This window comes from Sus scrofa, chromosome 5 (assembly GCF_054392235.1).
Source record: "Sus scrofa isolate SSC_HxYL_T2T_F1_AM1 chromosome 5, Sscrofa_HxYL_maternal_Yorkshire_Landrace_v2.0, whole genome shotgun sequence".
Classification (NCBI taxonomy): domain Eukaryota; kingdom Metazoa; phylum Chordata; class Mammalia; order Artiodactyla; family Suidae; genus Sus; species Sus scrofa.
Genome location: NC_139387.1, coordinates 86,905,036 through 86,920,353, shown reverse-complemented (window position 1 = coordinate 86,920,353; position 15,318 = coordinate 86,905,036). Strand labels below are relative to the sequence as shown.

The window sequence follows — 15,318 nt, the reverse complement described above, 5'->3', positions numbered from 1 at the left end:
GTGAATTGCATGGCAAGTGATTTATATCTCAACTTTAAAAATTCTAACAACAACAACAAAAGAATGGGAATTGTAGTCCTTAAAAATGTTAAAGACAAAGACACAGATGTATACATACATACAGATGGACAGAAGAAAGGATGAAGTAAATGGGGTAAAATTATAACATTTGGTGAATATGGGTAAGGGTATATAGGGTTTTTTGGTACCTTTATTTCTGTAGATTTTTTTTTTTTTTTTTTTTTTTTTTTTTTTTTTTTGCCATTTCTTGGGCCGCTGGGAGGTTCCCGGGCTAGGGGGTTGGCTTGGAGCTGTAGCCGCCGGCCTACACCACAGCCATAGCAACTCAGGATCTGAACCGCATATGCGACCTACACCACAGCTCACGGCAATGCCAGATCCTTAACCCACTGAGCAAGGCCAGGGATCGAACCTGCAACCCCATGGTTCCTAGTCAGATTCGTTAACCACTGCGCCACGACAGGAACTCCTATTTCTGTAAATATTTTATATGTTTAAAATTATCTCCAAATAAAAAAAAATTAACATGAAAGAAAAGGGCAAAAATCATGATAAAATTAAAATATTTAAGATGATTTATTGCAAATGTCTTCAATTTCCTGCCAAATCTAAAATGCCCATCCCTAGCAAATTAAATACGTTTGATTGTATAGGACCCTCTTACCTTTTCCCTGGCCAAATTCTAATCCGATGGTTACAGGGAAATTGCAATTAGACAAAAAGGGAAGGTGGTTAAACATTCCTCCTTTTAGGCTCTATTAGTGTTTTATAGATGTCGTAAGATTAAAGAATTACTTTTAGAAAACCACTAATGACACAATAAGCAAGAGAAGATGGTTAATTAAAAGCCAACCACGACAGAACATTGACAGAACTATACTTTTAAAAAAATCCAACCATGAACTTGTGCATTAAAAGTGCCTTCCTTCTAAATCAAATGTGTTTAAATGATAGAATAATACATTAATTTCTGGATATATCAGAATGGACATTGTGGTGGGGCTGAATAATGGTTCTCAAAAACATCCATATCCTAATCTCCAGAAACAGTGAATGTTACCTTCTTGGTAAAAGCAGCATTGCAGATATGATTAAGTAAGGATTTTGAAACAGGGAGAGTACCCTGGGTTACCTGAGTGAGCCCTAAAGTAATCACAGTTACACTATAAGCAAGAAATAGAGAGGAATTTAACTACAGGAGATAAAGCAATGTGACCACAGAAGCAGAGATCAGTAATGTGGCTGCAGGCTAAGGAATGCTGGTGGCTACCTGAAGATGGAACATTTCCCCTGAAACCTCCAGAAGGATCAAGCCCTGCTGACAACCTTGATTTTAGCGCTGAACAACCAACTCATTTTGGACTTTGGCCTCTAGAACTATATGAAAATTAATTTCTGTTCTTCTAAGCCATAAAGTTGTATCAATCTGTTATAGCAGCAATGCAAATAAATATGGGACTACAGATAAAATTGTGGAATTCTGGAGTTCCCATTGTGGTGCAGTGGAAACTAATCCAACTAGGAACCATGAGGATGCAGGTTCGATCCCGGGCCTTGCTCAGTGGGTTAAGATCCACCGTTGCTGTGAGCTGTGGCGTAGGTCACAGATGTGGCTCAGACCTGGCATTGCTGTGGCTGTGGTGTAGGCCGGCAGCAACAGCTCTGATTAGACCCCTAGCCTGGGAACCTCCATATGCCACAAGTGCGGCCCTAAAAAACACAAAACACACACACACACACACACACACAAATTGTGGAATTTTAAGCCTAATAAATGTCTGTGTAGATTAGTACTGATTCAATGCTATAGATAAAGTAAGGGTTAACACAACCAAGGTGGGTCAAATTGCCATGATTCCACTTAACTGCCAAACATAATTGCCATCTTTTTGATTCACAGCTTTCCATTTTACTATATTGTCGGTGGGATTTTGCGACTACTGTTACATAATTGCATTAACAGCATTCATTATTTCCCTGAAATTCTTCTGAAATATATAACTGCTAGGAGTGACATTTTTATATGTCAGCTCTTTCTGAAGTAATAAAGCAATGGGGATGGTAAGTTGTGAGCAATTTTTCAAAGGCCCTTTACAGTAACCATCAGAATTTTCTCACCAAACTGACCTTCTAGGAACCAAGATCAAACAGAGCTAAAGAAGTGCAGAAGAATGGCATGCACAATAATTTTTTTTTATTTATTTTTTGTCTTTTTAGGGCCACACCCATGGCATATGGAGGTTCCCAGGCTAGAGGGTGAATTGGAGCTGTAGCCATGGGCCTACACCACAGCCACAGCAATGGGGATCTCAGCCACGTCTGCAACACACACCACAGCTCACAGCAACGGCAGATCCTTAAACCACTGAGCGAGGCCGGGGATCGAACCTGCGTCCTCATGGATACTAGCCAGATTCATTTCTGCTGAGCTACGACGAGACTGCCAATAATTTTAGATTCTAGTCACACTACCACATCAAGGCCATGATATTCTAGAAAGTATTGTAAATAACCAGGGGCCTCTCTGTCGGTCACCACAGGACTGAAGTAACAACCCGAGGCTGTTACTGCTCTTAGAGCTTACTGCTTCCTGAGTCGTCTTTTTAAAGCTAACCCTGAAGAAGAGAAATGAACCAACATTTTGCTTCTCGGATCTTGCCTAAAAAAGGAAGAGCTGGTAATTTTTCAAATCAGTAAACATCATGTACATAAAGGAACTGCATAGCCACGGAGTTATAACTAATTGAAAAAGAGTCTTTAAAATCCTCTTAAAATTATGCAAGCAAGAAGAAAAGGCCAACAACTATTAGGTATGGGTATTTCAGTCACTGGCCCCACTTTAGATCCTTTTAATAGCTTTTGAAGATTACTGTTTAAAGATTACTCTATGAATGAATAAATGTCTTTATATTTTCTCTGCAAGTCATACGAAGCATATCATAATTTAGAGCTTAACTACTCTCTAAACTCACTTTCTATCTCCTTTTCTATTTTCACTTGAAATACAGCTTTTCTGGCCATATGTTGCCATTTTTATTTTTTCTGTGGTGATACTAACTTCTAGATACTTTCTGCTAAGACAATATGCCCTTCCAATATTTTCCTAATACTATGTCCTCATCAAAGGATTTTTATTACAATCTATTGTGTTATTGGACAGGTACTGTGGCAAAGTCATTGAAAGAGGTATCTATCCTTCATTTCCCATGCATATACCGCTTCCTAAATAATTTCTACTCACATCAACTGAATAGCTTTCAAAAGGAATAAAGCATTTGGTGAAGTGCCACTTATTTAACATCCATTATGTGTAAGGCACTATGGGGCCTAAGAAACAAACAAAATAAAAACACAGTTTTGTTCTCAAGAAGCTTAGAGCCTCGTAAGTGAAGATACTGCAGTTACATAAAAAGCTACAGGGATGGGCCAAATGTAAAGAACGTCTCAAGAGAAGTGTTGATAAAGCGCTGTAAGGATTCAGAGCAGATACCGAAGATTAGGGAACTCTGTAAATTTAGGACTGAATAATGAGAATTCTGGCTGGCCTTCATGGAGAGGAGGGGAATGACACGAGAAAGAAAAATCACAGGCAGTGTGTGAGAAGCAGCAAATGGCTGAGTTTGGCTGCCGAACAAGAAAGGGAGGAGGTACACGGAAGGTACAGAAAGGGAGAAGCCGGCAGGAGCTTGACAAGAAGGTAAGACTCCAGGGAGCTTGAACACCAGGCTAAAACTTTAACCGTGTTCCCTAAGCAATAAAGATTTCCTCAGGGTGACTGCAAAAATAAAGTCAGTAAGAGTAAACAAAGCTTTGTTTCTTTTGACCTTTTTTTGAGAACTAGAGAGGTGAGAAGGGAAATTTCATATTTACTTCGGATATCAGAAATCAGCACATTTTCTCAGGCGTAAAAGAAAGGCAGGACACTGAACAAATGTTGAGTGAGCCTTAGGGCATGCACCAAAGCTAACAGAACACCAGAGGAGCTGTTCAGAGTTGTTTCTGAAAATCCAAACTCTAAGTGAAGAGTTAAGTGAGATTTTTCTCAGTGTCCAGTTCTTTGAGAGCCACATAATTCATGGCCTCTTTTTATATCCAAAGCCTATGGCTGCCATGAAATCCTCTTTTTATCGCTAAAGATTGCCAAGTGTTTCCAACATAGTCAGGAATTAAACTTGGTTTCCAAGACCTAGGCATCTCAGCAGAGCAAATGGGATCTTGGAATTTAAGCGTACCCATTCCTAATCTTTGTGATCACACTACCTCCCAACTGCCCCCCACCTCCCCAACCCATACTAGGCTTCCAACTGCTGGTCTTAGGAGGCCCCCTAGTGTTCATAATGCAAACACTTCAGAAATCCAAAACCAACATTTGAGAAACAGCTTTAAGGAGTCCTCCTACACCACAGCGGGGTAAGAGTCAGGCATTGTCACTGCAGCAGCTTGGGTCGCCGCTGTGGTAAGGGTTTGATTCGTAGCCCAGGAACTTCTACATGCCACAGATGTGGCAAAAGAAAGAAAGAGAAACATCTTTAAATTAACTATGGAATCAATCTGGTAGCCCATTTAAAAAAATGTCATTCTAGGGAAACAAATGATTCAGATGGAAGATAGAAGATCTTGTTTTAATTAATTCATCTTGAATTACTTTAAGCCTACTTTCAGATGATAAGTAAAGGCTTGGAAAAGCTTCAATAATATTTAATAATAAAATTATTTTTCCAAAATTATGGTCTATAATGGTACCATTATATTTCACTTTTTAATTTCCTGATCTAGTTAAACTACTAATGTGTCATCTATAACACTCAAAATATTGAAAGCTTTACAGAATAACACATTATGATTAAGTCTCTTTTTTTTCTTTTTTGGTCTTTCATCGCTTGAGGGCCATACCTGTGGCACATGGAAGTTCCCAGGCTAGGGGAGGTCAAATGGGAGCTGCAGCTGCCGCCCTATGCCACAGCCACAGCAATGAGGGACCCACACCACACCATGTCTGCAACCTACACCATGGCTCACAGCAATGCTGATCCTTAACCCACTGAGCAAAGTCAGGGATCAAACCCGAGTCCTTGTGGATACTAGTTGGGTGCTTTACCACTGAGCCACAATGGTAACTCCTGATTAAGTCTTTTTAAAAGGAGAGATTACCACTTGTGTCATTTTTAAAAATAAAATTTAAAAAGTGAGCACACAGGAGTTCCCCTCATTAAATAATTTAAGGTAACTTTATATACTAAAAAAAGGCTTCTCTTGGTATTTCCAAAAGTAATAGAAAATGACTGCCTTGGTAAAGTCCTTTTTTAATTCAAAAACATTTATCTGATACTCTTTCTTCTTCAAACCAAATTACTTTGGCTTTATTCTAAAATATACCATAAATCTGTCTAAAATCCATGAAAATATATGATGATATGCGAATAAGAATTTGCTTCTAGCTTGGCTACTAGTCTCTCCCTCCTTTTTTTTCATTTTATTACTGCGGGTTTCTATTTTTCTTTTAATCTTCCAAAAAATTTGGCATCTAAAAAAAATGAAACCACAATCAACTTTCAGCAAAACTTATGTTCACAAATCATATTCATTGACACAGTTCCAGAGTATAAATGTGCGTAAAAACAATTCATTCAATTCTATACATACTTTATTACTATTATCGGGAATCTCATATATGACTCCAAATTCACACAGCATTCAGGCTAATTTTCATAGTGACTTTTTGGTTGTTGTTAGCAATCGCCACATCTGTTTCTGATAGGGGGAAAAAATCACTAAGTAACCTTATGTTCTGAGACAAGAGTGCAAAACATGTATCAGAATCCTCTGGGTTGACCCCTCACTGGCTACATATTCAGAGGAAAAGGCAGAATTCACCCTGCTAGACCTGGGTTCAACTTTCCTACCAGTTATGGACAACATATATAACCTTTAAGATCTTCAGTTTTCTCATCTGAAATTAGAGAAGGTAATCCTTATCTTTTGGAATTTAAAACTCTTTAAGAGGAGAAAAAATGTGAGTACCACAACACATAGTAGGTATACAATGAATAGAAGATATTGTTCTAATCAGTCTCAACCACAGTTCTAATACAGATGAAGGCCACCATGGATTGACGACATTGCTGCAACAATATTTATTTAAAGAGACTCTGAATAATGCATCATATTTAATTTAAAGTCAACTTACCAAGACAGGAGTACAAGCCCTGACTTATCCAAGCTAATATGGCAAGAGTTATAAGGTCCCCAAAACTAGCAGCAATGGGTGTAGCAACATTATCAGGATTTATACCAGTCTTCTTTGAACCAACGATAACCCCAACCATTATTATTCCTAGAAAAAAGAAAGCTCATTACTTTCTGTGCTATGATTTAAAGAATATCAATCCCCTAAATACTGAAATACATTGGCTAGACAAACAGTGTATCAGTTCCAGTTAGACTGCTTAGATAAGCTGATTAGAGCAAATAAAACATTTTTGCTTTGGCAAAACGTCTTTCATCAAATTCCAAGTGGGGAATCACAAAAGATTTGAGAAGTTCACTGTTGCATTTAGAGATCTGAAAAGCTACTGTAAAATAACATTAAAGCTAAAATTTCAAATTTAGTAAAATGCATGTCCTAGATGTAATGTATCCATGTGTATCAAAGCCAAAGATTTTACTTTAACCCTCAAAGTATGAAAATGTCAAAGAAAGGTGAGTCATATTTATATACATAGCAAATGGGAAGAATACCAACAAAATCAGATTTGTTTATATAGTGGTAGCCAGAAATGCTTGCTTCATTTTATTAAAAAGTGCTGAAGTATTAAGAAGAGGGGAATTATTAAATTTTGAATACTGGAGGCTAGAATACAAGAAGCAGTCCTTGTAAAGGTTATTCTTTAAACTCAAAAGTTTCTGACTATGAACCTGCAACAACAGAAGATGAAAATATACTTGCACTTTTAATACCTTATATTACTGAATCATAGAAACAGGAGAAAAATAACATTTATATCTATACTGTACACTTTTAGACTGAAAATTATTCTAAATGATTTTATTCTAACTCATTTTATAGATAATAAAACTGAGGTCTTAGGAGTAGGTTTAAATTCTTGCCTAAGGTCACACAGTTTGTAAGTTACAGTGTTTTTTCCACTAACCCATAAAGCTGAAGTTTTTTTCTTTCTCTTTTTTGGCCAAACCTTGGCATATGGAAGTCCCTAGCAGGAATGGGATCTGAGCTGCAGCTACAAATTACACCACAGCTGCAACAATGCCAGATCCTTAACCCATTGCAACAGGCCCGGGATTTAACCCAGGCCTCTGCAGAGTCAACACTGGATCCTTAACCCACTGCACCATGGCAAGAACTCTGAGCCAAAATTATTGAAAGTAGATTTTTGTCTTGGTTCAATGTCTCACATCTTATATTCTGGAGGTTTTTTTTTCAATCTTTCAATCTATGGACTTACCTTTCCCATAATATTATTGTAAACAGAAAAAAGAATAGAAGAAAAACCTTTAAATGTATTAAGTATTGACTCAGTCAAAACATGATTGGATAGAATTTTTTTTTTCAAAATTAGCACATTTAAAGATCAATGGGGAAAGTTCTCCTATGACGGAATGCTATCTTTATCTTTTCAGCTGAAAACAAATATCTCACCATGATGGACCAGAGGAAAGAGCTGAGAGGCAGGAAATGGTTTTGATTCTGATTTTTCTGTGAATGAGCTGACAAAATTGGATAAGCTACCTTACCTGAATCAGTTTTCTCACCTCCTAAAGGTGGTCAATAGTATCTGCTTTACATATATAAAGGGTGAATTATCATGAAATTAGAACATACATTATTCAAAGAAAGAAGGCACAAACGAATGTATTTTAAAAATCTGAATTGTTAAGGTTTTAAAAATCCCAAGCACCACAAATACTTGTTAGGCTGAAAAAACTGAAACAATTATTTTTAAATGAAACAAGATTAGAAAGAGAACAGAAGCAAATGAGCCTAAAGAAAGAAAGTACTAAAGCTTTAACATTTTTTTTTACCAGAAATTAATTTTCCAATAACATAACTTCACTTTTTTTTTTTTTTTTTTTTTTAATTTTTGCCTTTCCTAGAGCCGCCCCCACGGCACATGGAGGTTCCCAGGCTAGGTGTCGAATCAGAGCTGAAGCCGCAGGCCTATGCCAGAGCCATAGCAACATGGGATCCAAGCTGTGTCTGCGACCCACACCACAGCTCACCAAAACTCGGGATCCTTAACCCATTGAGCAAGGCCAGGGATTGAACCCAAAACCTCATGGTTCCTAGTCGGATTCGTTAACTACTGAGCCACGATGGGAACTTCATCTTCACTCTATTTTTGACAGTGTTAATAACACCATTCAATTCTAGTAGTTCTACATAGAGACAAAAAACTACCGCTGGTATAAATTAAGTACTAAAACACATGCCTAAAAGTATTTTAGAAGTCAAATCTTTTTTTTTTTTTTTTTTTTCTTTTTTTGTATATGGAGGTTCCCAGGCCAGGGGCTGAATCAGAGCTGTAGCCACTGGCCTACACCACAGCCACAGCAATGCAGGATCCGAGCTGAGTCTGCGATCTACACCACAGCTCACGGCAACACCAGAACTTAACCCACTGAGCAAGGCCAGGGATTGAACCCACAACCTCATGATTCCTAGTCGGATTTGTTTCCGCTGCACCACAACAGGAACTCCAAATCTTAATTTTCGTAACATTCTCTAAATTACCAGAGTCAAGCCAAAAAAGTTAGCTTTGCTGTATGATCACTTGACATGAAAATTTTCTATTTTTTACTTCACTGGTGATATAAGGTGAAAAGATGACAACTATAAAATAAGACGAACCAATTCTTTTTTTTGTGTGTGTGTGTGTGTGTGTGTGTGTGTGTGTGTCTTTTTGTCATTTCTTGGGCCGCTCCCGCGGCATATGGAGGTTCCCAGGCTAGGGGTCCAATAGGAGCTGTAGCCACCGGCCTACGCCAGAGCCACAGCAACTTGGGGATCCGAACCGCGTCTGCGACCTACACTACAGCTCACGGCAATGCCGGATCCTTAACCCACTGAGCAAGGCCAGGGATCGAACCCAAAACCTCATGGTTCCTAGTTGGATTCGTTAACCACTGCGCCACAACAGGAACTCCCTTTCTCAGTTTTTTTTAAGGAACAAATATCATTTAAATGAAAACAGTTAAAATGGAAGATAATTAGAAAGTAAAAAAAAATGTAGACATTTATAAATTTACTTACCCTGCAGAAGAGATGCAATGAAGGCAGTTGCTACACTGCTAGAGCACAAAAGTATGGAATGATCAAGATAGTATTTTCCCTCTGGAATCCAGCCCAGTATAATTGCTGCCACAGCTGCTAGAAAGCCAACTACTGTTGCTTGAACCTTAAAAAGAATTTTAATAAAATCCAACTGAATTATTCATTTTGAAAACATTTTTATTTGATTATATAAGTATGCATACAAGGAGTAAGAAGAAAGAAATATGGTCAAATGGTAATTAAGCTGCCTTACCTTTTGAAGAAGCTGCTACATTTTAGTTTTACTATTCCCTGAGGTTATGGGGTCTCAAAGTGCCCAGATCTCTTGGTAACAGGTGTGGAATAGGGTCCAGGAATCTATTTGTTACCAAGCACCTCATGGGACTCTAATGATGTAATCACTGATCATCTAAAACAATACCAAACTTAAGACTGAAAAGTACCCAATCCACATGACTGAAGTCTGACTCTAGGGCAATACTGACAAGAGATGGGGTACTATAATTGAGTGATGAGTTTGATTCCTGGCTATATCACTTAATCTCCTGGCAAGTTATTTAAATTCATTCATCCAATAAGCATTAATTTGGAATCTACTTTTACCAGGTGCTATGCTTGTTACTGGGCTACAACAGTGGTCAAAATAGATTTCTCCCCTGCCCTCACAGAACTCTTAGTCAATAGGCGATGCAGACATTAAAAGTAACCTCACAAATAGTCACAATCATGATTAGTGCTATAAAAACTTAAGCATCTAATCTGAAAAGTGATAGTGACAATATCAAACATGAAAGGGTTGATATTTAAATGAATTATATAAATATACGAAGTGCCTCCCACAGTGGTGTCGCAAAGCAGACCTCAAAAAAAAAAAAAAAAAAAAGCAACTAGGAGTTCTGGTTGTGTTAAAGCGGAAACAAATCCAACTAGTATTCATCCAGGATCCATGAGGATGCAGATTTGATCCCTGGCCTTGCTCAGTGAGTTAAGGATCTGGTGTCGCTGTGAGCTGTGGTGTAGGTTGCAGATGAGGCTCGGATCCCGTATTGCTGTGGCCGGTAGCTATATCTCTGATTCAACCCCTAGCCTGGGAACATCCACATGCTGTGGGTGCTGCCCTAAAAAGCAAAACAACAAAAACAAAGAACACCTGGAAAAAGTAACACTAATTGTGCTATGTCCCAAACACAGTTGTAAAAATCTCGGTGAAAATTTTATAGATTCTTACCTCCATGAAAACACAGACACATTCACCATTTTGGGTAGATTTTCTAGGTGCTCACAGACTCTCTGAAGCCCATCTATGTACTGGAATCCAGGGTTCCAGGTAAAGAACCCTAGTGGTATGATCTTATCAGACTAAACTAGTGAAAAAGCCAGGGCTAGCAAGTCCAAATATTCTAGGTTCCAGCCCCAGATCTTTCATTACAGCAGATTCAGAGCTGAGAGTCAGGCAGCATTATGGATGTACCAGTTGCTAAGATACTTCAGCATTCTCAGACTGTTTAGTAAATTATATCACATGTTAAAAACAATAACATTAATTAATAATGTAAAGTCTAGTAGGTGTTTCTTAGAAACACAATTCAGAGCTAGAAAGCCTATGTAAGACATCACAGCATTTACATACAAACACACACAGAGGAGATAAAAAAAAAAAAAGTCCTATTCTATAAACCTGCAAAGGAAATATCCAATTGTACCCAAGAGAAGAGCAAAGTCTGGGTTAAGGAGTAGCTGGAGGGTTAATAGGAGCCATAGGCCTAAACAGATGTGAGCACAGGGCACACACCCCCACCCCCCACCCCAGGGAGGTAGTGGTTCTTCATAGGGATTGGGAACTTTGTTCTATTTGACAGTTTATGGGCAGGCTGAGGTGGAAACCATGAACAACTGCGAAGAAATCTGCAACGAGTTGTCTGATTGGGATCCATTTGTTAGTCAGAACACACAGCCCAGCTAATGACAGCAGGAGCCTCTGCTGGCCTTTCCATCCGTCCCCGCCTCTACTGTCCAGACCTGGTCACTAGCCAAGAGAGCATGGCTAGCCCACCCCTCTCCCCTCCCCACGCCTTCTACCCCTTCACAAGCCTTAGCAGATGAAGCTTCAGAGAGAGCACAACCCCTGCCCCCACCTGCCCTTGTTTTCTTCCCCCTTCTCCTTTTGTCCACAAGTAACTGGGCTCCAGCCAGTTGGTGTCTCACTGGCTGGCACCAGTTATGTCCTAAGGGGCCTGTGTGGGGTTCTCCTGTTCTTCGTGAGACAAAGACAGAGACTTCAGGTTCTGGCAACCTCAATCAGCGAATCCCCAGCCATCTCTGGCTCCCATTCTGACCACCCGTTGCAGAGAGAGAGGATGACATGGGGAGGGTGGAGACTGAGAGTGAAGGGAAAAATTAAAAGCTGAGATGGAAATTATTGGAATCATTTGATGAATAACTTATAGTACAACTCATATTACTTAGTAAGAGCTTAAAGTATTTAAAGAATATAATGCAATATATTTTCAAAGTTTAATTTTATACATTAATTTACAGTAGTCTACTGGTTGTTAGATATTTCAGTTACTACCCCTGCATAGATTCCTACAGTTTCAAGCTGAAAAGGGTCATAGGAATCTCTAATGCAATACTGTAGAAATGAAGAGGAAAATGAAGCATAGACAGGTTAGCAAAGGTTATAGATACAGCTGATTAATGTTAGAGCTGACATTACCAGATTTTTTTCCAACTCTGTGTTTCTAGAAACAGTTGCACAGATTTTTTTTTTGCCAAAAAAAATCTTTTTTAAAGCCTTTATTCCAAAAACTCCTTTATTTCTTTGTCTTTGAAATGTACTACAAGGAATTGCTTTTCTGCAACCATGTTCTCAACATGATGTCCTAGCTGACACATTAAAATTAATGATCATTTCCTTAGCTCAGACTTGCTAAAGAGTTGTTAGGGGGCTGTGTCTTGGGGATAAGAGAAGGTGGTAGGAAAGAAAAGAGATATTCCCCTGAGATTAGAAAGAAATTTAGATTATCTATATATAATCCATGTATATGTAATTGACAATTTAATGTGTTCATTTATATTAAAACTGATCACATTAACAAATTAAAGAAAATTCAGCTGAAACATCTTACCATAATATATAAAAAAGAGCTGAGTTTAATTAGAGGATTTACTTCTAAAAAAATCAACGTAGAAAAACAGCACTTATGCAATGAAGTGCCAAATATTTATTTGTACAGATATTAACTCAAATTCTGGCTCTTTTCACACACTTAAGATAGAAAATATTTTGCATATTTATTGTGTGTTTTGTACACTACACATTTTTCATACTTAAAAGAATCTGATCAGTTTCTAGAAAAAGAAAACTATCAGAAGCCATGCATATCCATTTATTCTATCGCTTGTTCATAATACTAAATTATTGTTTTAGGTACCCTGAAACAATTAAATGGTAGACTTAAGAGCACTAAAATTTATTCCATCCTTACAGGTAAAGCCCAAGATCTATAAACAAATATATATAAATTACTTACCTGTTTTAAAGCCAAGTTGCCAATTATTAGGTTCCACTTTTCAATGGGTGAATCCATCTTCCCAATATTTACCTGTTAAGATAGATATTTTCATATATCATTGAATAGTCTATATGCTCTCTACTGTTTAAATAGCACATGAAGTCTTCAAGCCAAAAACAATCCTTTAGTATATCTGATGAGCTCATGCTGCACATTAAATATAATTCTGAATTCATTACAAGTCTTGCATCTTACCTTCAACTTGCCTGAAGTGTTCAGAAAAAAAAATTTTTTTTTAACTTACTAGCTCACAAGAACTAGTGGACCAGTTAATACTATCTATCTGCCCTATGACGTTACTTTACAACTAACATCAAGTGTCACACTAATGTGCAAAATTTTGTGTAGTGAGGTGCAATATAAATAATTACATAATTGTGGAGTGCCCGTTGTGGCTCAGCAGGTTAAGAACCCAACATAGTGTCTGTGAGAATGTGGGTTCAATCCCTGGCCTCTCTCACTGGGTTAAGGACCTGGCATTGCCCGCAAGCTGTGGGGTAGGTCACAGATGCAGCCCGGATCTGGCATTGCTATGGCTGAGGCAAAGGCTAGCAGCTGCAGCTCTGACCAGACACCACTAACCCAGGAACTTCCATATGCCACAGATACGGCCATTTAAAAAAAAAATTACATAATTTGGAGCTGTTAGCATTTAATTCCACATCAGGAAATTTATGTAATTTGAAGAATTATTGACCAAAAACCCCAGATATAAATAAATCATTCATATGTACATAATCTATTTGAGTCCTAAATAAAATAGCTAATAATAAAAAAGTCATTCGGTTCATACATGAATTTTGATAATATATCTATTAAAATTTATGTCTTTCTGCTAAATGGAAGAATATGCTCCAAAAAACAATATTATTCACTCATTCAGTTGCTCTGTAATTAAATCACCCTTCTTCTCAACCTCTTAGGATTCAAAAAAATGCATATCTAAATCTGACAAGTTTTTTCTAAAGCATTCATTTGGAAAGCAGTAAGTAATGATTACTAAAAATATACTGAACTAGGTTTCAATTATTCATCTGGTTGGTCATGGAAGACAGGTGAATGTGTAAATTGGGAGATAACATAAGGGTAATTATTTATGGGTAGTTAACCACAGACAAACTAGAGTTTAGCTCACTGGCTTCAGACCAACAAGTTAAGTGCTACAACATTTCCTATATCAATCTGGAAAACGGTTCTATAACCCCACTCTGGACTGTAATCTCAAAGTATCGAGCAAATGCACATATGCAGATTTCTCAGCATTTCAGAACAATTACTGGAATATTTCCTTCCTAAGCCTGGCAGTATAAATGATAGATGAAATCTGTGTTTGAAGCTCTAGACAACCTGGATCTTTGCCCTAGTGAATAAGGAACAAGCAATGTTTAAAGTGTGAACCTGTCTCAGGTTTAGTGTTCGAGAAATAGGTATGAAGGAAATGAGCGTTGTTTTTAATAACTTTTAGAAACATGCCTATAGGTGGAAGAAACAATCTAAAATGATTCCGTGAAAGAGTACAAGATGTCAAGACTTCAGGACTGTTTGATGATCAGTGGAGACACGCATTCGTAACAGTCTAGCAAAAGATCGAGAAAGGTGAGAGTGACAGAAAGAATGGGTACTATGAATCAGGGATTTGCCAGATTCCCTTAGCATCTCACTAGTAGTGATGTCCGGGGCAGCATGCCTCAAAATCTGCTTCCCTAGAGCATCAGATTGTAGTCTGCCAGTGAGAAGCACTTGCCTAAGGTTTGAAAGGCAGAAGAAGCTATTAATTTTGGAAGGTCCCATTGGTCAGATAGGGTAGGTATCTGGACCTCTTCACTGCAATGCACCCATGGCTTTCCTCCCCTACTCCAGAGCTTCAGGCTGTTCCTCTGATCCTCCCATTACGGAACTTCCCTTCAACTTCTCCCACACGCGTGTAAGCCCACGTTGGTCTACTACACTCCTTACTGCCACAATACACAACATGGCTCTGCTTTCCTGACCAAGTCCACCTGACACAGCACCTTCCCACTATTCAATTAATCACTTTGGAAAGGATGATGATCACAATCTCTAAGTCCCTTCCAATCTAGAAGTCTTTCCATCCGTCGTCATCCTTTTACTGTACGATAAATAATAAATAGTAAGTTAAAGTGTGATGTGAAATAAAATATATTTATATACATGAAATATAATTTATGATGTGAAATTTTTAAAGTAGAATATATTCACAAATAATAACTTTATTTTACAAAACAAAGGCTTTTTTTTTTTTTTTTTTTTTGTCTTTTTAGGGCTGCACCTGAGGCATATGTCAGTTCCCAGGCTAGGGGTTGAACTGAATCTACAGCTGCCGGCCTACACCAGAGCCACAGCAACCCAGGATCCCAGCCACATCTGCAACCTACACCACAGCTCATGGCAATGCCGGATCCTTAACCCACT

General features: G+C 38.1%; 1 protein-coding gene across 13 annotated transcripts in view; it reads right to left on the bottom strand.

Moving 5' to 3' along the window:
- Window positions 1-15,318, bottom strand: part of SLC41A2 (solute carrier family 41 member 2) — a 127,028-nt gene that overhangs the window by 60,661 nt on the left and 51,049 nt on the right. For all 13 annotated transcript variants that reach the window (XM_005664183.4, XM_084957337.1, XM_084957334.1 and 10 more), the window contains 3 exons: window positions 12,844-12,915; window positions 9,290-9,434; window positions 6,209-6,355 (listed from right to left, as the gene is read on the bottom strand). In XM_005664183.4, coding sequence (XP_005664240.3) covers window positions 6,209-6,355; window positions 9,290-9,434; window positions 12,844-12,915 — 364 coding nt within the window. The remainder of the gene's footprint in view (window positions 1-6,208; window positions 6,356-9,289; window positions 9,435-12,843; window positions 12,916-15,318) is intronic.